The following is a 24875-nucleotide window of genomic DNA, read 5'->3' as shown; positions in this document are numbered from 1 at the left end:
TGATAACACAGTCTTTTCTCACTTTGGTAATTGATGCAGCAGACCCAGATCTTACCTTAGAATTATTTCTTGGTATTCTAACCTGGCACTTCCAACTATTTAACACTTAGCCCTCTGATCAGCTGAGTTGTTACTGTCAGGCAGAATTTTCTTAGCCCAAAGGATTTAGTGCTGCTCAGTCTCTCAATTATCTCCCTCACTGCTTCAAAAAGCAATATTGTCTGGCACAGTCCAGGAATGCAAGTTGATGGTAGTTGGGGTGTGTGTGATGGTCTCTTCAACCCAACCACCATCAATCACATTACCAACAAAAACATCATGAAGCTAGTGGACCTGTGCCTCACCACCCACTTCACCTTCAACAACATAATCTCCAAACAAACCAACGGCATACCCATGGGATCTCTGCTATCAGGATTCATAGCAGAAGCGGTAATGCAAAGACAAGAACAAACAGCCCCTACCAACCATCAAACCAAAAATCTGGCTCCGCTACGTAAATGACACCTTTGTTATCACAAAAGAAAACAAGATAGAAGAGACATTTAACATCAACAACACCCTCACAGGCATAAAGTACACCAAGGAGGAAGAAACCGATGGCAAACTCGCATTCCTAGATGTCACAGTCGAAAGAAAGGACAACGGAGAACTACAAACCTGCATTTACAGAAAACCGACAAACACTAACCAAATACTTAACTACACCAGCAACCATCCCAACACACAGAAACGAAGCTGCATCAGAACACTGTTCCAACGAGCCACCACACACTGCAGCACAGACGAACTTCGGAAAACAGAGGAGAACCACCTATACAAGTATTCAAGAAGAACAGATACTCAAAAAATACAGTCCGCAGATTCCTCAAGAACAAACCACGACAAGCAGACCAAACACAGTCAGAAACCCTAACCACCTTGCCATACATCAAAGAAGTTTCAGAAATGACAGTCAGACTACTAAGACCCCTCTGAATCCTAGTAGCACACAAACCCACCAACACTCTCAAACAGAAACTAACAAACTTAAAAGACCCAGTACAACCCATGGACAAAACCAACGTCATCTACAAAATTCCATACAAGGACTACCACAAACACTACGTAGGACAAATAGGAAGAAAGTTAGCCACCAGGATTACACGAAAACCAGCTAGCCACAAAAAGACACTACCCTCTCGCCCTACACACGGATGAAAAAAACCACTAATTCGACTGGGAGAACACATCTATCCTGGGACAGCCTAAGCAAAGACATGCCAGAGAATTCCTAGAGGCCTGGCACTCCAACCACAACGCCATAAACAAACACACAGATCTAGATACCGTCTATCAACCCCTCAGAAAACGAACAGGAAATGACATCACCACAAACCCCAGGAACCCCATCCAGGATAAACATATAAATAGGAAGCAGGAGACAACAGCTTCGCTTCACTTGGAGGTCACCACTGATGGTGTTACCTAGCCAGATAATGAAATGTCTGGATATCAAACCTACAGCTCAGTGAGCAAACCTGCACCCTAAACCTCAACCTGAGCCACAAACCTTGCAAAAAGATTTTTCAATGGGTTGTGAAATCGGAAAACATTGCAATAGCCTTTTGAGGTTGCCATGTGAACCCTTCCCAATGGCCAACATAGTAATGACAATATTACCAGGCTGCTGCTGGTGTTTCATGTCAGTTATTTTTAAATATCCCTTTTACAAACAGTTTGGATTAGATTGTGCAGCTTAATTAAGCTGCTTTCAAGCTTAATTTTTGGATGAATGTTTGCTTTTTTAAAAGCAAAAGTTCTTTGGACTTGGCAGGCTTTTCAAAAAGTTCAGTTCCCTCTCAATAAATGACGTGTTTTTATTTCATCATCTTAAATCACTTATATCTTGAATTGGCATATCTGATTTTGTTTTCAGCAGCATGTCCTGTCTAAGAGGAAATAAAGTTAAAATGTTGAGGATATTGAAACAAAAATGTGAAATGAAAACCATACTAGAAATACAGTAGCAGGTCTGGCAGTCTCTGTGGAGAAAGAAACAGTTTCAGCACGGTGGCTCAGTGGTTAGCACTGCTGCCTCATAGCGCCAGGGACCCGAGCTGGATTCTGCCTTGGGTGACTGTCTATGTGGAGTTTGCACAATCTCCCCGTGTCTGCACAGCTTTCCTCCCACAGTCAAAAGATGTGCGTGTCAGGTGAATTGGCCACACTAAATTGCCCATAGTGTTAGTTGCATTAGTCAGAGGGAAATGGGTCTGGATGGGTTACTCTTCGGAGGTTCGGTGTGGACTTGTTGGCCAAAGGTCCTGTTTCCACACTGTAGGGAATCTAATCTAATCATGTTTCAGGTCTGATTTCAGAATCAAAATATGTTCAAAATGTATTTTTACACTTTTGACAGAGGAGGGGAAGGAGCAAAGGTTCCCTATGTAAAGACTCATTGTAAAAGTCAAAGGAGTTGTTAATGGTGGTTGAAAGAGTTAAAGAGATATAAAATGGAAATATATTCAATATAGAAGGGAGAGAATAGGTCCCCTCTACAAAGAGTAGCACAAACAAGTCAAGGCTGGAGGTGAAGAGAGACAGTGTACAAAAAATGGAGGACAGACATAATAATATTTTTGTTTCTGAACTATTTTTGTTTTGAAATATTTTGTTTTTTTCCTGCTGCTGAAAGCATTTCTGTTTTCAGCAGCAGAAAGAATGGGAGCTTGGACCAGGGGCCTGTTGGGAAACGTGAGTCACTGATTTAAATTTTTAAAAGCTTGCTTCGGAGAGCAGAGGCTTTTGGGAAAGGAGGGGCTTTTTTTTTCTCCCTCAGCTATATATGAGACCCTACCCTCGTAGGGCCTCCCACCAATCCTCCTCCTCTAACCTTAAAACACCAGGGACACATCAGGTAAGCTCTTTTTTTAACTTTGACTAGGGGACTAGCAGGGATGGCAGTGCAGGACAAGGAGTGTTCCTCCGTGATGTTTGAGGTGAGGAATCCCATTCGGTCCCATCCAAGTACATCTACAGGAAGTGCACCAACTCTTGCTCCTCCAAGACCGGGTTAGGGATTTGGAGCAGGAGCTGGATGAACTTCGGATCATTCAGGAGGCAGAGTCTGTGATAGATAAGAGTTACAGGGAAGTAGTTACTCCTAGGTTCGAAGAAAGCTGGGTAACTGTTAGAAGGGGGGAAAACAGTCAGTGCAGGGATCTCCCGTGGTCATTCCCCTCAAAAACATGCATACCATTTTATATAATGTTGGGGGGAGGGGGCGACTTACCAGGGGGCATGCATTGGGGTGCAGGTCTCTGGCACAAAGTCTGTCTCTGTTGCGTAGAAGGGAAGGGGGGCAAGAAGGAGCATATTATTCTATGTGGACTCAATGGTTAGAGAGTCAGATAGAAGGTTTATTGTGAACAAAAGGTTGGTGTGTAGCCTCCTAGGTGCCAGGATCCTTGATGTCTCGGATCGTGTCTTTGGAGTCCTGAAGGGAGAGGGTGACCAGCCCCAAGTCATTGTCCACATATGTACCAACGACATAGGCAGAAAGAGGGCAGGATGTGAGGCAGGATTTCAGGCAGCTAGGGTGGAAGCTGAGAGCTAGAACAAACAGAGTTGTTATCTCAGAGTTGTTACCCGTGCCATGTGATAGTGAAGCGAAGAACTGGGAGAGATATCAGCTGAATATGTGACTGCAGGGATGGTGCAGGAAGGATGGTTTCAGGTAAATGGATAATTGGGACTCATTCTAGGGAAGGTGGGATCTCTAAAAATAGGGTGACCTTCACTTGAACCAAAGGGGTACTAATATCCTGGGTGGGAAATTTGCTAGTGCTATTGGGGTGGTTTTAAACTAGCTCAGCAGGGGGATGGGAACCTGTGGTGTAGTTCCAGTACAGAAGAGGATGAGAGTAGGGAGGGCATGGGCAGGATTTCATGGTCACAGGACTGTGCTGGCAGACAGCAAGCTGGTTTGAAGTGTGTCTACTTTAACACCAGGAGTATCCAGAATAAGGTAAGGTGAACTTGCAGCATGGATAGATACCTGGACATCGATAGTGTGGTCATTTCAGAGACATGGATTGAGTGAGGTCAGGAATGAATGTTGCAGGTTCCGGGGTTTAGATCTTTCATTAAGATCAGGGAAGGTGGTATGGGCTGAGGTTAGAAACAAGAGAGGAGAGGTCACACTGTTGGGAGTTTTTTTATAGGCTGCCACAAAGTTCCAGGGATGTGGAGGAGATTCTGGGCAGGAGTGAAAGGAACAGGGTGGTCATTATGGGGGACTTTAACTTCCCCAAAATTAACTGGAAATGCTATATCTCTAATATGTCGGATGGATTAGTTTATGTCAAGTGTGTGCAGGAGGGTTTCCTGACACAGTATGTCGAAGGGCTGACAAGAGGGAAGGCTACACTGGATCTGGTACTTGGTAATGAATCAGGTCAGGTGTTTGATTTAGTGGTAGGTGAGCACTTTGGAGAGAGTGACCATAATTCAGTTACGTTTAGTTTAGTGATGGAAAGGTATGGGTATGTGCCACAGGACGAGAGTTTTAAGTGGGGGAAGGGCAATTGGAATGCGATTAGGCAAGATATAGGGTGCATAGAATGAGCTAGCAAAATGCAGGAGATGGGGACAGTCGAAACATGGTGCTGGTTTAAGGAACAGAAATTGCATGTCCTTGATGGCTATGTCCCTGTCAGGCAAGGAGGAAATGATAAGGTAAGGGAATTGTGTTTTACGACAGAAATTGCATCCCTTGTTAAGCGGAAGAGGGAGGCTTATGTGACGTTGAGGCAAGATGATTCAGATGAGGTGATGGAGAGTTATAGGTTAGCTAGGAAGGATTTAAAGAGAGAGTTAAGAAGAGCAACGAGGGTCCATAAGCAATCTTTAGCAGGTAAAATAAAGGAGAATCCTAAAGCTTTCTGTAGGTATGTGAGGAGTAAAAGGATGACAGGTTAGGAATAGGGCCAGTCAAAGGCAGAATTGGAAGTTTTGTGTGGAACCTGTGGAGATCAGAGAAGTGCTAAATGAATATTTGTCATCTGTTTTTTCTCAGGAAAAGGAGAAGACTGAAATACTGGCTATTAGACTAGAAGGGATCGAGGTTAGTAAGGAGGAGATGTTGTCAATTATTGAAGGAGTGGACGCAGACTAGTCCCCTGGGCCGAATGGGATCTATCAGAGGATTCTCTGGGATGCTAGGGAGGAGATGGTGGAGCCTTTGGCCTTAATCTTTGAGTCATCATTTTCTATAGGTTTAGTACCAGAGGACTGGAGGATTGCAAATGTTGTGCCCTTGTTCAAGAAGGGCAGCAGAGATGACCCAGGTAATTATAGACCAGTGAGTCTGGAGGAGGAAAAGTTTTAGAAAGGATTATAAGAGATAGGATTTATAATCATCTAGCAAGCAACAGTTTGATTGGAGATAGTCAGCATGGTTTCGTCAAGGGCAGGTCGTGTCTCATAAACCTCATTGAATTTTTTGAGAAGGTGACCAAGCATGTGGATGAGGATGAGGCAGTTGACGTGGTGTAAAGAAGACTGCATTGAGAGTAGTAAATGCAATAGATTAGTTTGAAAGAACTACAAATGAAGCATTGCTTTCTCTGTAAGGTGTTTAGGGCTTGGACAACGAAGAAGGATAAGGTGGCTGGTCAAGTGTTATACCTTGTGCGATTGCGTAAGAGAGCGAATAAGTGTTTGGAATGATGGAGTGAACCAGTGTGTCTCAGGGAGTGGTCCCTGCAGAATAGTGTGGTGGATAGGGGAGATGTATTTTTAGATTAGATCTAATCTAATCTAATCTAATCTAATCTAATCTAATCTAACAGTGTGGTGGATAGGGGAGATGTATTTGGTGGTGGCATCCTGATGGAAACAGTGGAGGATGATACTTTTGCTGCAGAGGTCTTTTAACTTATTTCAGGTGATGCACTTTATCAAGTTTTTAGTAAACCATTTGAATGTGTATGTATATTTCTAGACCTATTAGGAAATGTTTTTCTTTATAGGTGAAGTAAACAAAACCTGCTAAATGGTGTTATTCTTGACATGCTAAATTTATTTTTTTTAAACTTTGTTTCAGGAAATGGCGTTCTAGGTGGAAAGTATGTTTCAGGAAATACACGGGTTTCAAAGATCTCAGCTGGTATGTTTGTTCTTTTCAGATGTGAAGGAAATTAACAGTTGATGTAGGACCTGACATAATGCTTATAGCAATGAAGGGTTTATTTTATTTTTATTGGCAGGAATTCAATAAATCTGGTATATGCATTTTAAATGTTGAGTCCTTACAGTAGTGTTATTAAATAAATGAGATTAATATCAGTGCAGTGATCAACTAAGTTCCTGGTCATATTCATTAAGAAAGAGACGTTAGATTGGTTTGTAATAGTGCCTTGTGTGTTCGTCTGCTTAAACATCTATTTTGCATTGATGCAATTAATGCATGTTCCAGATGCTATCCAAAGCTGCATTGGTTATAAATACAGATTTGTTCCATTCTAATGCTCTTGGCTTTAGTACATCCATTTAAACACGTTTCGCCAAGCTACTTTGATTGCCCTAATGCACAAGGGGATGATGATGGTGTTTCATTGTGCAGGAATTGCCTAATTCTTTTGTTTCCTGTCCCAGAACAAGTGTGATTTTTTAAAAATAGTAATTCCCCAGTAATATGCAAGTTGAAGCATCTTAATTAATGTGACCCTTAATCGAACTTATATCATTAAAGTGATACTTTCGAGTTTATTGTTGCAATATTTTCAAGTCAAATATCACATGCATGACAGGCCTTTTTTGCCCCCACTCTCAACAATTGTAAAGTTTGTATCTTCTGATTTTTTTCAGGGATCTCTTGTTGCCAGCATTAGTTACTTCAAGTTCCACAGTGTTTGCTATGAAACTAAAGTGAGACAGTGTTTGCAGCAAAATACCATAACTAGAATCTTATTTGAAAATTTTGTATTGCATTAGCTACCAGAACAAAGAAAATAATTAATGAGAAATCTGTGTCCAGTGGGGTCCCACAGGGATCAGTGTTGGAACCTTTGCTGCTTGTAGTTTGTATAAACGATTTTACACTTGAATGGAGGAGGGTTGGTTAGTAAGTTTGCAGATGATACAAAAATTGGTTGGGTAGTAAGTAGTAAGGAGGACAGCCTTCGAATACAGGAGCATATAGAATGGCTGATCTGGAGGTGGTTATTTTTGACCTGCTTGGATGAGATGGGCTGAAGGACCTTTCACTGTTCTTAAAAAATCTCTGACTCCTATACCACTGGCACTCTCAACTTGAGTTTTAGCTGTTTACAGAGAATCACAGAGATCTACAGTCCATCACATCCACACCAGTCAAAAACAATTACCTAACTATTGTAATATAGTTTTCCAGCACTTTGCCAAGAGCTGACCTGCTCTTCCCCTTGGCATCACAAATGCACATCTGAACACTTCTTCACTGTTATGAAGGTTTCTGCCTGTACCACCCATGAAAAATTTTCCTTCTCACATCTCCATTAAACCTTAACTTCAAATGTGTGCCCCTTGTCATTGATCCACCCAAGGGAAAAGTTTATCTATACCTTATCTATGCCCCTCATAATTTTATACACATCAGTGATGTCACCTTGCAGTCTCCTGTGCTTCAGAAGGCTTGCTGCTTTGCAAAGGAACATCCACTCACTTTGTTTGGAATTTGAGGGCTATTATTTTTCAAATAAAAATAACTGCATGAAATTTGTTTATAATAGTCTTTCAGTTAAAACACAATAACAACGCTAGGCATTTCAGTGCTATTTATGCCAGTCTGAAGTCTGTTTCTCGCTGGTGACCATTCTAAGCTTACCTTGTCCATGAGAATTTTCTGCTTTCCAGTGAACACCTGATCACCCAATTTGCTGACTCCAAGGTTGGCTCCTGCACTTTAACCATTCTCTGATTCTGTGTATGCCGTTGTAACTTTCCTACAGTATATTATCTCTCTGGGATTCCTATGGTCACTTAATATCTTTTAATGAATCCTCCAACTACTGTACTCTGCTGCCCAGTCATTACTTGATATAACTTTGCCTAGCCCATCGGAATCACAGAAACTGTGCAATCCTGTTCTTGGTGCACAAGTGTCCATTCTCAGCTCTTCCCTTTCTCTATGAATGCAGGAACCTTTTGCTGCACTGTATATATTTAAAACCTTTTTGATTGAATTTGAAAGTTTGGAAATATGTGAAACTGGGTAACATTCAGTTTGGATCAGTGATAATTTCCCTCAGCTGCTCATTGAGAAAACAGTCAAACACGACCCACTGCCCTCCCTGCTACACTTCCTTCCCCTCCCTCTTGAGCATGTACATGTGCGCACACAACCCCTCCACCACTACATGTGTATGACTCCAATCTATACGTACTGGTTCTCCCCCTCCTGCATATGCATACACATTCCCTACCTCAACCATATACACTGTCTCTCCACATCCCTTGCCCATGCAAACGCTCCTTCTCTCTTGTGCATACATACCCACATACTCAGTCCCTCGCCACCTTCCTCACGTTCAGTCTTCAACTCCCCACCCTAAACACATGCATCCGCAGGCTGACCTCCCTTTCCCCTTGCTCCCTCTTTCACACATTTACCCATGACCTTCTCTTGAATACACACATGTACATGTGCACCCTGGAGAAATGCACCCACACTCCCTCATCAACCCCTGCGTTCATGTACAAATGCACCCAACTCTTATCTGTCTTCATCTCTCAAGCATATGCTTTGATCTCCTTCACACATGCACAGAGGCATTCACTCCCTGTAGATGCCTATGGCTCAGAAAAGGGCCCTTTAGCTGATTGCATCTGCACAAGTCAAGGCATTCCATTTTACAGCACTTAGTCCATCATTTTGTATGGACATATAATCTCCTCCCTCCCCATCTCCATTCCCTTCACCTAATGCATGTACAGATGTTCTCCCTCATATGCCTGTGCGAATAAACCCTTCTTCCCTGTCTCTATCTCATGCTCTCAGTCATCTCCCCCACATGCCATATATGCATATGCATCAGTATATACACTCACTCTCCACCTCCCTCACTCTCTCCTTTCAGCTCTCCACCCTATACATATGTGCATCTAAAAGCTGACCCTCCCTCTCTCCCTTCCTTTCCTCCTTTATTTACAAATGCACATATGAACTCCCTCCCATGCACACATATACAGCCTAATCCTCCCTTGCACGTCTACCTCACTCTCTTACACACATATGTGTGTTTATGCTTGTATGTGAAGGTTGAAGGAGGAAATGCGTACATGCAAATCGGGGAAGGGTACTTTTGTTTGTGTACATGGGGTTATAAATAGAGGTAGAGATTATAAAAGCAAGGAAATGGTGCAACACCTTTACAAATCTTTGGATAGACCACATTTGGAATGTTGTACTCAGTTCTGGGCACCTTATTTAAGGAAGTGTGTTAAAGCCTTGGAGAAAGTTTAAAGAATGATGCGAGGATCACCTAGAAAGAATTAAGTTGATTAGGGATAGCCAGTCGGTTTTGTGAAGGGTAGGTCATGCCTCACAAGCCTTATTGAGTTCTTTGAGAATGTGACCAAACAGGTGGATGTTGGTAAAGCAGTTGTGGTGTTTATGGATTTCAGTAAGGCGCTTGATAAGGTTCCCCATGGTAGGCTATTGCACAAAATATGGAGGCATGGGTGATTTAGCAGTTTGGATTAGAAATTGGCTAACTGAAAGGAGACAGAGGGTGATGGTTGATGGGAAATGTTCATCCTGGAGTTCAGTTACGAATAGTGTACCGCACGGATCTGTTTTGGGTCCACTGCTGTTTGTCATTTTTATAAGCGACGTAGGGGAGAAAGTGAGGTCTGCAGATGCTGGAGATCAAAGTTGAAACTTTATTGCTGGAACAGCACAGCAGGTCAGGCAGCATCCAGGGAACAGGAGATTCGACGTTTCGGGCACAGGCCCTTCTTCAGGAATGAGCAGAGAGTGTTCAGCAGGAGAAGATAAAAGGTAGGGAGGAGGGACTTGGAGGAGGGGCGTTGGAAATGTGATAGGTGGAGGGACTTGGAGTTTCCACCTATCACATTTCCAACGCCCCTCCTCCAAGTCCCTCCTCCCTACCTTTTATCTTCTCCTGCTGAACACTCTCTGCTCATTCCTGAAGAAGGGCCTGTGCCCGAAACGTCGAATCTCCTGTTCCCTGGATGCTGCCAGACCTGCTGTGCTGTTCCAGCAATAAAGTTTCAACTTATAAGCGACGTAGGCAAGGACATAGAAAGATGAGTTAGTAAATTTGCAGATGCCATTAAGATCAGTAGAGTTGTAGATAGTACAGAAGGATGTTTTAGGTTACAGAGGAACATAGATCAGCTGCAGAGCTAGGCTGGGAGGAGGCAAATTGAGTTTAATGTAGAAAAGTATGAGGTGATTCACTTTGGAAGGTGGAACAGGAATGCAGAGTACTGGGCTAATGGTAAGATGTTTGGTAGTGTAGATGAGCAGAGGGATCTCTGTGTCCATGTACATAGATGCCTGAAAGTTGCCACCCAGGTTACTACGGTTGTTAAGAAGGCATACGGTGTGTTAGCTTTTATTGTTAGGGAGATTGAATTTTGGAACCATGAGGTCATGCAGCTGTACAAAACTCTGGTGCGGCCACACTTGGAGTTTTGAGTACAATTCTGGTCACCGCATTATAGGAAGGATTTAGAGCTTTGAAAAGGGTTCCGAGAAGAGTTATTAGGACGTTGCCTGGTATGGAGGGAAGGTCTTATGAGGAAAGGCTGAGGGACTTAAGACTATTTTCATTGGAGTGAAGAAGGTTGAGATGTGACTTAATTGAGACATAGAAGATAATCAGAGGGTTAGATAGGGTGGACAGTGAGAGCCTTTTTCCTCTAATATTGATGGTTAGCACGAGGGGACATAACTTTAATTTGAGGGGTGATAGATATAAAATAGACATCAGAGATAGTTTCTTTACTCAGTAGTAGGGGCATGGAATGCACTACTGCAACAGTAGTGGACTCACCAACTTTAAAGGCATTTAAATGGTCATTGGATAGACATATGGACGAAAATGGAATAGTGTAGATTAAATGGGCTTCAGATTGGTTTCACAGGTCGGTGCAACATCAAGGGCCGAAGGGCCTGTATTGCACTGTAATGTTCAGTGTTCTGTGATTGACACATTTTAGATACAAGGTGTTTAGACAAATGGGCTTAGTCTCTTTGAAGTAGGGAAGGTTGAGGTGACCTTATTGAAGTATTCAAAATTATGAACAATTTTGACAGGGTAAATAAGGGTATTCTGTTTCCAGTTGTTGTACATCAGTAACTAGGGGTCACAATTTAAAGATTGTCGGGAAGAGAGCTAGTGATGAGATTGGAAATTTCTTTACTCAGGAGTTATGATTTAGAATGTGCTGTCTGGAAGAGTGAGGGAGGTAGATTCCATATGACGTTTCAAAAGAGAGCTAGATATATATTTGAAAGTGATGAATTGAGGGGGCTATATGGATAGGCCTGCAGAGTGGGACTAGCTGGGGAGCTGTTTAGGGACCTGATACAGACAAGGTGGGTCAAATTGCCTCTTTCTGTACTGTTCATATTCGATGGGAGAATTTTTTATTCACGTGAACAAGTAGAATGCGTGTTATTTTGCATTTAAGAATGCAGGGAACGTTTGCACATAATTCACTTTACTGCATAAAAGAGAGGAGTGTTGTGTGTAGATGGACAGGAGGGAGGGAGTTTTGGTATGTACAGTTGAAGGATAGTGTGAACACTTTCCCAGAGAATGTGAGAGAGGGAGTTCCTTGCGGCAGCACCCTTCCTGCTTATTCCACTGTCCCTAGTTTTAAAAAACTCCTTAATGTCTTTTTTTTTGTCTCTTTGGATCAGTGTCTAATTTTTGTTTGTGTCTCTGTGGAAGCTTTTCCATTTTTAAAGGGGTTGTGTATTTGAAGTTGTGATGTTTATTGATATTTTTCTTTTCCTCTTGTTACACTTGCACAGACGCAATGTTACGTGCACTTACTGTATTAATTATCCAACATCTCTTTCTGTTAGCATGTGGTGATACACCAGAACAGCTCAGTGCGCCAAGTGGAATAATTACAAGTCCAGGCTGGCCCTTTAACTATCAAACCCGAGTTAATTGTAGCTGGCACATACAGGCTAACCGGGAGGAAGTCATCACCATCAGGTAAGTTTGAACAGTGTAATGCAATAGCTTACTTGTCCCATGTGTACTATCCAGCACAGATGTGGAAGGAAAATTGGCTGGTGCTGAATGACCCTGATAAGTAAAGAATGCATGATATGTTATCAATCAGGTCAGTGGATCTTGGGTTCGAACCTCTCAAACATGTTAGTGCAATTGTGTAGAAGGCAACACAACTGTCAATGAAAAAATAAATCATTTGTATTCTTGTTAGAAGTGCAGGGACTTCTGCTGGAAGTGAATGGTTGCAGCCATTGAATGAGAACCGATTAAAGGGTAGCTTTAAAGGTTTGTTCTCTGTGACCAAAATTCTGTGTCTATATTCAAAATAATAAACTGCTTAAGGGAGATAAAGAGTTATTAAAATTAATACTGAGAAATATTAGTGTACAACAAAGAGGAGACACCCGTTGTTAGGCAATTTTACCAAACAACTTGGAAGCTGAGTTGAACAAAACATAGTCTTGTCCATGATTGTACACTTTTAAAATCCCTTCTTGATTTATATCTTGCATTATGCATAATGCAGCTGAACATTTTATTTGCTATCCAGTTCACTGGACTGATGGTGTGAATGTCTCTTATTAATATTCCGAATTGTTCCTTTTGCAAGATCGCACCATTTCACAGAACCTGACTTAAACTCAGCTACCAATTCCCTGCTCAAAAGCCAAACATCGCCAGGTCTAAACCAACAGCATTCGGACAATATGTTTCTTATAAACTGCCGCTAGTCTTAATTTGCAAACCGTAATGTGATTGTATACCAATTTGTTTAACAGCCCTTCAAGTCACTCTTGTATTTCAAAACAAATTGTTCATGGATTTGGGCTCGGGCAGCATTTGTTTCCCATCTGTATTTATCCTAGAGCAAGTGGTGGTAAGTTGCTTTCTTGAATTGCTGCAGCCCTGTGCTGTTAGGGAGGACCCAGCAATAGTAATTCCAAGTCAGTCTGAGAGTGACTTGGAGTGGAGCTTGCAGGTCATATTCCCATATGTTTGCTGCCCTTGTCTTTCTAAATGGTAGAGATTGTATGTTTGGAAGGTGTTGTCTTAGGAGCCTTCATGAAAGATTAGTGCATCTTCAGGGTTGTACATGTTGCCATTGTGCTCTGTTGATGGAGGGAATGAATGCTGAAGATGATGGATGGAGCATCTGTGTAGCAGTCTGCTTTTTTCTGGATGTTGTTGAGCTTGAGTGTTATTTGGGCTGCGCACATCCAAGGAGGTGGCAATCATTACATCATACTCCTTGTGCATTGTAGTTTGTGGATAGGCAGTTGGGAGACAAGGGGTGAGTTACTCACCACTGAATTCCCAGCCTCCAACCTGCTCTTTTAACAATAGAATATATGTGGCTAATATGTGTTTTTTGTTAACCCGCTGGATCTTGAACAAATTCTCAAATCTTTGGCGCACCCCTCCTGTTGTTTGGTTATATGGAGTTGCCACTACTGTTAAATTTTATCCTACTGTTACTCAAAATTCAGAGTACACTTCCATCAGGAATCAGCTGTGCAAAACCTTTATAAATCTTTGGTTAGGCCCCAGCTGGAGCACAACATCCTAGGAAGGGTAGCCAGGCTTTGGGGTAAAGTGTACATCAATGGTACCAAGAGTGTAGGCTTTCAGTCATGTGGTGAGACTGGAGAAGTGAAGTTGCTCTTGAAACTGTGAAGGTGGAGGGGAAATTTAAGTCTTTCATGATCATGAAAGAATAAATCTGATGAAACTGCTAACCCTCTTAACGGTGAAAACAATGAGGCAGTACAGATCGTTGGCAATTGACAAAAGAAACTGAGGTAGGAGTAGAGAATTGAGGGAGTCTGTGTCATAGTGGTAACATCACTAATAATCCAACAGTCCAGGCTAGTGCCCTGAGTACATGTTCAACTCCCACTATGACAGCTGGGGAATCTAATTTCACTTAATAAGCAAGTCCAGAAGTGGAAGTAACCATGTGATTGTGAAATTATTATTGTCACTCAGATACTTATGGTTCAGTAATTGCACATGTTTTTTCTTGCGAAAGAATAAATATTAAAATTGAAAGACTGCGTCCTTGATTGACAAGTGTTTGCTTTATGAAAACTCATACTTACAAGCATTATTCCATATCAGGTGTAATTTTAAGGACCAGAGGATTCTGGGTAATCCAAGTTGAAGGACGGAAAAAATTTCTGGCTGTAAGAGCTCCTTTTTTTTTGAGGTATTTTAGGTGTTGGAGGTGATTTCCTTGAATTCCAGGAGCAGCAATGACTGTTTTATATGCTGTTGCATTGTTTTGGAACTTTGGAAAAAAAAAGTCAAAACAACAGCAGTTTAAAAGGCAGAAGAGCAGACAAAGGAAGCACATGGTGAGGACAGTGCAGGAGAGAGAGAGAGAGAACCTGCACAGTTACTGCCTTTGCTGTTTGAATTTGTGTATCGCTGGACATCGGAGGGTGCATCTGGGAAAATTAACAAACAGTGAAATTCACAGCTAATCTTGGAGGAGCTGTTGGGTGAAGTTCACAGCACAGAATCAGATAAGTTAATTGTTGTTTCAAGTCTGTCCAAGAGAAAGGCTTCAGTAGTGAGTATAGTGGATTCTTTCTTGTTTTTGGTGATAAATCTCTTGATTAAACTTAAAATATAAGCCATAGCTATTAATTTAACCTGGGGCAGTGTTTGTAGAGGAACAAGACAGTGTTATTTTCTGGGTCGGTAGATTGTGAAGGAGCAAAAATGGCCTTTGCAAAGATATGTACTTCTTGTCAGATGTGGGAGTTTAAAGAGAGTTTAAGGGTTACTGCGGATTATATCTGCCATAAATGCTGTTGGATGCGAATCTTATCAGATCGAGTGGATCGGTTGGAGAGACAGATAGAAGCGATGAGGAATTTGCAACAGCAACAGTATGTGATGGATGGCAGTTATAGGAAAGGGGAAAGTCTCAGATACAGTCACACAGATGGGTTAACTCCAGGAAGGGTGAGAGAAGTCGGCACCTAGGGCAGGAGTCTTTTGTGGATGTACCCATTTCAAACAGGTATGCTGTTTTGGAAAATGTAGGGGGTGATGGATTCTCAGGGGAACGTAGCACGTATTGAGACTGGCTCTAATGCAAAGAGGGGTACGTCGGCTTCCAAGAGATCAATTGTGTTACAGGATTCTGTAGTCCGAGGTACAGACAGACGTTTCTGTGGCCAGCAGAGAAAAAGCAGAATGGTGTGTTGTTTCCCTGGTGCCAGGATCAAGGATGTCTCAGAGGGTGCAGATGTTCTCACAGGGGAGAGGGGCCAGCAAGAGGTCATTGTCCATATTGGAACCAATGACATTGGAAGGGAAAAGGTTGAGACTCTGAAGGGAGATTACAGAGAGTTAGGCAGAAATTTAAAGAGGAGGGTAGTAATATCTGGATTACTCCTGGTGCTACAAGCTGGTGAGGGCAGGAATAGGAGGAAAGAGCAGATGAATGCATGGCTGAGGAGCTGGTGTATGGGAGAAGGATTCACATTTTTGGATCATTCGAATCTCTTTTGGGATAGAAGTGACCTGTACAAGAAGGACAGATTGCACCAAAATTGGAAGGGGACTAATATACTGGCAGGGAAATTTGCAAGAACTGCTTGGGAAGATTTAAACTAGTAAGGTGGGGAGGGTGGGACCCAGGGAGATAGTGAGGAAAGAGATTGATCTGAGACTAGTACAGCTGAGAACAGAAGTGAGTCAAACAGTCAGGGCAGGCAGGGACAAGGTAAGACTAATAAATTAAACTGCACTTATTTCAATGCAAGGGGCCTAACAGGGAAGGCAGATGAACTCAGGGCATGGTTAGGAACATGGGACTGGCATATCATAGCAATTACGGAAAGATGACTCTGGGATGGGCAGGACTGGCAGCTTAATGTTCCAGGATACAAATGCTTCAGGAAGGATAGAAAGGGAGGCAAGAGAGGAGGGGGAGTAGCATTTTTGATAAAGGATAGCATTACAGCTATGCTGAGGGAGGATATTCCTGGAAATACATTCAGGAATATGGATGTATTTGGGTGGAACTGAGAAATAAGAAAGGGATGATCACCTTATTGGGATTGTATTATAGACCCCCCAATAATCAGAAGGAAATTGAGAAACAAACTTGTAAGGAGATCTCAGCTATCTGTAAGAATAATAGGGTAGTTATGGAAGGGGATTTTAACATTCCAAACATCGACTGGGACTGCCATAGTGTTAAAGGTTTAGATGGAGAGGAATTTCTTAAGTGTGTACAAGACAATTTTCTGATTCAGTATGTGGATGTACCTACTAGAGAAGGTGCAAAACCTGACCTCCTCTTGGGAAATAAGGCAGGGCAAGTGACTGAGGTGTCAGTGGGGAGCACTTTGGGGCCAGCGACCATAATACTATTCGTTTTAAAATAGTGATGGAAAAGGATAGACCAGATCTAAAAGTTGTAGTTCTAAATTGGAGAAAGGCCAATTTTGACGGTATTAGGCAAGAACTTTCGAAAGCAGATTGGAGGCAGATGTTCGCAGGTAAAGGGACGGCTGGAAAATGGGAAGCCTTCAGAAATGAGATAACAAGAATCCAGAGAAAGTATATTTCTGTCAGGGTGAAAGGGAAGGCTGGTAGGTATAGGGAATGCTAGATGACTAAAGAAATTGTGGGTTTGGTTAAAAAAAGAAGGAAGCATATGTCAGGTATAGACAGGATAGATCGAGTGAATCCTTAGAGTATAAAGGAAGTAGGAGTATACTTAAGAGGGAAATCAGGAGGGCAAAACAGGGACATGAGATAGCTTTGGCAAATAGAATTAAGGAGAATCCAAAGGGTTTTTACAAATATATTAAGGACAAAAGGGTAACTAGGGAGAGAATAGGGCCCCTCAAAGATCAGCAAGACGGCCTTTGTGTGGAGCCACAGAAAATGGGGGAGATACTAAATGAATATTTTGCATCAATATTTACTGTGGAAAAGGATATGGAAGATATAGACTGTAGGGAAATAGATGGTGACATGTTGCAGAATATCCAGATTACAGAGGAGGAAGTGCTGGATGTCTTGAAACAGTTAAAAGTGGATAAATCCCCAGGACCTGATCAGGTGTATCCGAGAACTCTGTGGGAAGCTAGGGAAGTGATTGTTGGGCCTCTTGCTGAGATATTTGTATCATCGATAGTCACAGGTGAGGTGCCGGAAGACTGGAGGTTGGCAAACGTGGTGCCACTGTTTAAGAAGGGCGGTAAAGACAAGCCAGGGAACTATAGACCGGTGAGCCTGACCTCGGTGGTGGGCAAAGTGTTGGAGGGATTCCTGAGGGACAGGATGTACATGTATTTGGAAAGGCAAGGACTGATTAGGGATAGTCAACATGGCTTTGTGCATGGGAAATCATGTCTCACAAACTTGATTGAGTTTTTTGAAGAAGTAACAAAGGAGATTGATGAGGGCAGAGCAGTAGATGTGATCTATATGGACTTCAGTAAGGCGTTTGACAAGGTTCCCCATGGGAGACTGATTAGCAAGGTTAGATCTCATGGAATACATGGAGAACTAGCCATTTGGGTACAGAACTGGCTCTAAGGTAGAAGACAGAGGGTGGTGGTGGAGGGTTGTTTTTCAGACAGGAGGCCTGTGACCAGTGGAGTGCCACAAGGATCGGTGCTGGGTCCTCTACTTTTTGACATTTACATGAATGACTTGGATGCGAGCATAAGAGGTACAGTTAGTAAGTTTGCAGATGACATCAAAATTGGAGGTGTCGTGGACAGCGAAGAGGGTTACCTCAGACTACAACAGGATCTGGACCAGATGGGCCAATGGGCTGAGAAGTGGCAGATGGAGTTTAATTAAGATAAATGCGAGGTGCTGCATTTTGGGAAAGCAAATCTTAGCAGGACTTATACACTTAATGGTAAGGTCCTAGGGACAAAGAGACCTTGGAATGCAGGTTCACAGCTCCTTGAAAGTGGAGTCGCAGGTAGATAGGATAGTGAAGAAGGCGTTTGGTGATGCTTTCCTTTATTGGTCAGAGTATTGAGTACAGGAGTTGGGAGGTCATGTTGTGGCTGTACGGGACATTGGTTCGGCCACTGTTGGAATATTGTGTGCAATTCTGGTCTCCTTCCTATCGGAAAGATGTTGTGAAACTTGAAAGGGTTCAGAAAAGATTTACAAGGATGTTGTCAGGTTTGGAGGATCTGAGCTACAGGGAGAGGCTGAACAGGCTGGGGCTGTTTTCCCTGGAGTGTCAGAGGCTGAGGGGAGACCTTCTAGAGGTTTACAAAATTATGAGGGCCTGGATAGGATAAATAGACAAAGTCTTTTCCCTGGGGTCGGGGAGTCCAGAGCTAGAGGGCATAGGTTTAGGGTGAGAGGGGAAAGATATAAATGAGACCTAAGGGGCAACTTTTTCACGCAGAGGGTGGTACGTGTTTGGAATAAGCTGCCAGAGGATGTGGTGGAGGCTGGTACAATTGCAACATTTAAGAGGCATTTCGATGGGAATATGAATAGGAAGGGTTTGGAGGGATATGGGCAGAATGCTGGCATGTCGGACTAGATTGGGTTGGGATATCTGGTCGGCATGGACGGGTTGGACCGAAGGGTCTGTTTCCATGCTGTACATCTCTATGACTCTGTGACCTGGTATACAAGCGTTGGCTGTTTGACATTGTCCTGTCATGTTCCAACTTGCAGACAAAGCGACTTGCGAACAAATTCTCATTTGGGACTCATTTGCGACTCAGACTGCCTGTAGTTATGAATTGGTGGAAGTACAGTTAGTACTAACTATAAACAAGCAGTTAAATTATTACTTGAAGGGAAGAAAATTTGAGGGCTCTTGGGAATGAGCAGGGTAACAATTAATTGGATAGCATATTCAAAGAGCTGGAAGAAGCATGATGAGCTGAGTGACTTTTTGCACTGTAGGATTTTCTGATTTTATCATGGTAGTGGAAGATTAGCTGTTGTCTAATATTTTGTGATTATTTATCTGCTGTTTATAAATTTAGCATAGTCACACATTTCTTTTCAATTCAGCAATGGCTTTGAGATAATACTGTCATTGTAAACTGTTTAGAATTGTTATGCAGGCGAAATTAAAAGGGTTTGTTTGTTGAGGGGCAGAGATCATTGGTACAGTGTTAAATGACCTTGGATCGATAAAGTTCAAATTCTCCTGCAGTAAAGGCACTAACCGGGCGCAACATATAAAAACTGTTGCATTTTTATGTGCTGGCTGTACATGTTGTTTGACATAATACGATATTGAATTTTGCAACATGAACATATCTGCCATCGAAGTTGGACAGATTTATTCAGCAAAAAATGACCTTTTTCAAGGACCAGTTGGCAAATCAAATTAGTCAAAATTTAGTCATAATGTCAAAAAAATCCCCCTTTCTATTTTGTGTGAAGAACAGTTTTAGCCTTCCATGTTGCCAGCTGCAATATTTGGATGATTGATGGAGGAAAGTGGTTGAAGATAAAGGGAATTTCTGTTCCTGCAGGTTTTCATTTCCATCCATGATCCTTACCACAGATGACACTGCGAAAAATTGAATAAGCTGTTGAAGATCAACCCTAAATATAGATGTTGAGCAGTATGTTTTTGCTTTATATCTGTTAAGGATTTGTTTCCATTGCATCATTGGCCTCACATTTCAATGTGGCTTTGTGTATATGGAGCAAATAGGCATGATACTAAAGCAATCTAAGTTGGGTTAAGCTCTGTTGGAGCTGAATTAAGCCATGCAGTATATGATAGGGGAATTCCTCTCCCTCCACCACCACTTTCTTAACCCGACATATTTTTTTTAACTGCGGACATGGCTTGGGGAATTATTTTCTTTTCATCTGCGTTCTGAATCCCAGGATGAGGTTCTTACTAGGAAAAAAGGAAAGCAGGTTTACAGTCGTACAACGCTTTGAGCAGAAAGCCTGTATCCCTTGTACAACCTGGAACTATACATAAACTTGAACAAATTGTTTACATCTTTGTTCTTCAAAGTATGAAACACAAAGTCAAGGAAAGGAAGGGACGCAAAGCAAAACGTCATTCTATTTATAAATGATAAAACAACGTGCTGGAGAAACTCAGGTCTGACAGCATCTGTGGAGAGAGAAACAGTTAAGGCTTCAAGTTCAATCTGACTGTTCTTCAGAACTGGATTTGCTAATTTGTGAGAGAATTATCTCAAATAGAATGAATCTTTGTCTTAATTGTTGACATTTCTGCTTCAGTGTGAGGAAATCCACTGTCGATGTCCATGGCTAAAGGAGACTGAAGCTCTGAATTCTGATTGACATCTTATGAGGATGCTTACAAAGGTTGAAAGTAATAATAAGATTATATACTTCTGATATACAGACAGTTGGTGAAGGAAGAAACCAGGACTAGTCTTTGCTAGAAAAGCTCAGCAGGTCTTGCAGCATCTGTGGAGAGAAACAGTTAACATTTTGGGTCAAGTGACCTTTCCACACTGAGGAAGGGTCCTTTGTCCTAAAGCATTAGTTCTGGGTGCTGCTAGACCTGCTGAGCTTTTCCAGCAATCTGTTTTGTTTTTGATTTCTAGCATCTGCAGTTCTTTTGATTTTTAAGGACTAATCTTTGTTTGCCATAGATTTATTCACAGTGAAATATTATGATTTTGTCTCCTGACTTCACTGTACTCTTTTAACAGATTTATACTTTTTATACTTTTAATAAACATTTAATTAAGCCAATTAAATCAAACTAAGCTAAATTAAAATATAAACCCCTTAAATGTTGAACTGTAGCAAAATGAAATGTTCAAAATGAGTTTAAAATTAAATTGTTACTTTGGCCAAAATAATGCACTACAACCTTTGCGGTGCCCACTAGTCTCCAAAGCACTCAGGCATGCCACTGTTGCATGCTACCTCTCCACCCAAACTTCTTTTTAGATATGCTCAAGTTGCCATTCAACCACTGACCTCCACCTATATGTTTTAGTCTTAATTGATAGAATGGGAGACTGCATTGCTTCCAACTCTGACTCTCTACATCTGCTGGGCCTCATCAACTTGCACATCTCTCCAATTTGCCACAGTATTCCAAAAGGAAGTGATATAAAACTATGAAAAATAACACATTCTTTAACCTTAGTTACAGTTGTCCATCCATTCCGTCCACCCCATCCCAGGCCATGTGATAGGATTCTTAAGGGACTTGATAGGATGACTACAGAGAGGATGTTCTCCCTCATGAGAGTCTTAAGACCGGAAGGCATTGTCTCAGACTGAAGGGGCACCAGTGTAAGACTGATGAGAAAAAGCCTCTGAGGTTTATGCATTGTTACAGTGAAAAGACAGGAAAGTAGATGTGAGAATGTCAGATCAGCCATCTTCTTATTGAAAGGTGGAAGGCTTGAGGGGCTGAATGGCCTACTTCTGTTTCTTATTAACTCTCTTAACTACTTATGATCTTATTAACTCTCTTAAAGACATCTCTCTCCACTGAAATAGTTAAGAATATCAGAAAATGTATCAACAAATTAGTTTAATATCAAATCTTTAGAACACCTTTTCTTGGTTTCACTGTTAAATAAATTGTTAAGTAAACTTACTACTTGACATATTTAAAATAACTTATTATTTTATAACTATACAAATAACCATATAAATAACTATACAAATGCCAAGATGAATTGAAGCCAAACCAAGTTTATAATTCTCTGGAATTAGTCATTCAACTACAGATGGTTGAGGCAGTGAATACAGGATAATAATTTGCTAGTTTTTTGACTTTTTTAAAAACTTATTTCTTTTCATTGATTTGCTGGGTGCTACAAATGCAGCAAAGCTATACATGCTCAAACAAATCAGTGTGCAACCATCACAATAATTGTGACTTGTGACAGTCTCAAAATCCAGCTATTTTCTTTGTCACTAATGAAGGTGAGGTGATGGCATAACGGTGCAGGATTAAAAGGGCTAGGATTCAGTGCCCGAGACTTATACTCTGGGGACATAGCTGGTGAAATTTAAATCGAACTAATCAAAATCTGGAATTAAAAACTAGTCTCGGTTTGTCATTTATATAAAAAAGTTGCATGAGAATTTAGGAAGCATGATTAGTAAGTTTGCAGATGGCACCAAAATTGGAGGTATAGTGGACAGGTTATCTAAAATTACAAAGGGATCTTGAACATTTGGGTAAATGGGCTGATGAATGGCAGATGAGTTTAATTTGGATGAATGTGAGGTGTTGTATTTTGGTAAGACAGACAAAGGCAAGACTTATACAGTTAATGGTAGGGCCCTAGGGAGTGTTACCAAACAGAGCGACCTAGGTATTCAGGTACATTGTTTTTTGAAAGTTACATAAAATGTAGACAGGATGGTAAAGAGGACGTTTGGCACGATTGGCTTCGTTGCTCAGACCAGTTAGTATAGGAGTTAGGCATCATGTTGCAGTTACACATGATATTGGTAAGGCTACTTTTGGAGTACTGTGTACAGTTCTGGCCACCCTGCTTAAGGAAGGATACTATTAAATTGGAGAGGGTGCAGAAAAGATGTACAAGGATATTACCAGGACGAGAGGGTTTGAGTCATGTGGAAACGTTGGATAGGTTGGGACTTTATCACCGCAGCGTAGGAGATTGAGGGATGACCTTAGAAGTTTATAAATCATAGGCATAGATAAGGTGAATAGCAATGGTTGCTTCTGTAGGATAGGGGTGTTAAAAAGTAGAGAGCATATTTTTCAGGAGAAAGATTTAAAAAGCACCTGACGGGCAACATTTTCACACAGGGTGGTCTGTATAAGAGTCACAGAGACGTACAGCATGGCAACAGACCCTTCGGCCCATCTCGTCCATGCCAACCATATATCTTAACTTAATCTAGTCCCATTTGCCAGCACTAGGCCCGTATCTTTCCTATTCATACACCCATCCAAATGCTGCAATTGTACTAGCCTCCACCACTTCCTCTGGCAGCTCACTCCACACAAGCACCACCCTCTGCTTGAAAGGGTTGCCTCTTGGGTCCCTTTTAAATTTTTCCCTTCTAGCCCTAAACCATGTCCTGTAGTTCTGGACTCGCCATCCCAGGGAAAAGACTTTATTTACTTTGTCTATGCCCCTCATGATTTTATAAACCTCTATAAGGTCAACCCTCAGCCTCCAACCATCCAGAGAAAACAGCCCTGGAATAAACTGTCAGAGAAAGTAGTTGAGCCAGGTATAGTTGCAATATTTAAGAAACATTTGGATAGGTACGTGAATAGGAAAGGTTTGGAGGGATATGGGCCAAATGCAGGCAAATGAGAATAGTTTAGTTTGGGAAATTTGGCATGGGCGAATTGGACCAAAGAGTCTGTTTTGGTGCTGTATAACTCAACTCTATTGGTCACCATGCAATCATTATTAATTATTATGAAAAACCATCTGGTTTATTAATATCCTTTAGGAAACAAAGTCTGCCCTATTTAGTCCCATCTACGTGAGACCTTGCTGCCGTAGGCAAGCAATAGCCTGTATAGTTGTGCTAATGGAATCATGCTTTACACACATTGAGTCAGAGCAGAGGTGGTGGTACTGTTGTATAGTTGGAAAGGACTTGCCTTGGGAGTCTTCAATGTAAACTCTGGGCCCCTTGAAGTCTCATGGTATCAGGTTAAAACAGAAGATCTCTGCTTTTTACCACCTAACTCCTCCTGGAGCGTAGTCAGTTCTCATTCACGATGAATACCACCTGGAAGAAGCACTGAGGGCAGTCAGAAAACAGGATGTACTCTGTGGAGGACTTCAATGTCCACCATAAAAATTGGTTCAGTTGTATCACTACTGAACTGAGCTTGCTAAGTCCTTAAGAGGTACCAGCCACAGATGCAGCCTAGTAGTTAGTGAGGAAGTCAACCTGATGTTTAAAAGCAAAACTACTTGACTTGGGGTGGGGTGGGGGGGGTGCACAGTTGTAGTTCGGCACACTGACCTCTGCATCACTGAAGCCAGGTGCCAACTCACAGACACCTCCTACTGGCCCCTCGACCACGACCTCCCCTCTCATCACCAAACCATCAACTCCCAGACCGTCCACAGCCTCATCACCTCTGGGGATCTCCCATCCACAGACTTCAACCTTAATGTCCGTGAACCCTGCGCTGCCCGTTTCTACCTCCTTCCTAAGATTCACAAGCCTGATTTCCCTGGTCAACCCATTGCCTCAGCCTGCACCTGTCCCACTGAACTCATCTCTGCATATCTTGATACCTTCCTGTCCCTCTTAGTCCAGGAACTCCCCACTACGTTCAGGACATCACCCACACCCTTCGCCTCCTCCAAGATTTCCATTTCCCTGGCCCCCAACACCTCATCTTCACCATGGACATCCATCCCTGTACGCATCCATCTGCCAGAACAAAGGCCTCCAAGCCCTCCGTTTCTTCCTCTCACGCCAACCCAATCAGTACCCTTCCACCCACACGCTCATCCGCCTGACTGAACTGGCATTCACCCTCAACAGCTTCTCCTTCCAATCCTCCCACTTCTTCCAAACCAAAGAGGTAGCCATGGGCACCTGCATGGGACCCAGCTATGTCTGCTTCTTTATTGGGTACGTGGAACAGTCCATCATCTGCAGCTACACTGGCACCACCACCCACCTGTTCCTCTGCTA

General features: G+C 42.1%; 1 protein-coding gene across 1 annotated transcript in view; it reads left to right on the top strand.

Moving 5' to 3' along the window:
* lrp12 (low density lipoprotein receptor-related protein 12) overlaps nt 1-24875 on the top strand; it is an 86358-nt gene that overhangs the window by 15232 nt on the left and 46251 nt on the right. The window contains exons 2-3 of the mRNA XM_087986349.1: nt 6089-6151; nt 12086-12221. Coding sequence (XP_087842475.1) covers nt 6089-6151; nt 12086-12221 — 199 coding nt within the window. The remainder of the gene's footprint in view (nt 1-6088; nt 6152-12085; nt 12222-24875) is intronic.

The sequence above is a fragment of the Chiloscyllium plagiosum genome, unplaced genomic scaffold (genome assembly GCF_037043375.1).
Source record: "Chiloscyllium plagiosum isolate Xiang-an unplaced genomic scaffold, Cpla_swu_hap1 HiC_scaffold_4, whole genome shotgun sequence".
Lineage (NCBI taxonomy): Eukaryota > Metazoa > Chordata > Chondrichthyes > Orectolobiformes > Hemiscylliidae > Chiloscyllium > Chiloscyllium plagiosum.
The sequence above is the reverse complement of the archived record's forward strand: the minus strand, read 5'-3'. Positions and strand labels throughout refer to the sequence as shown.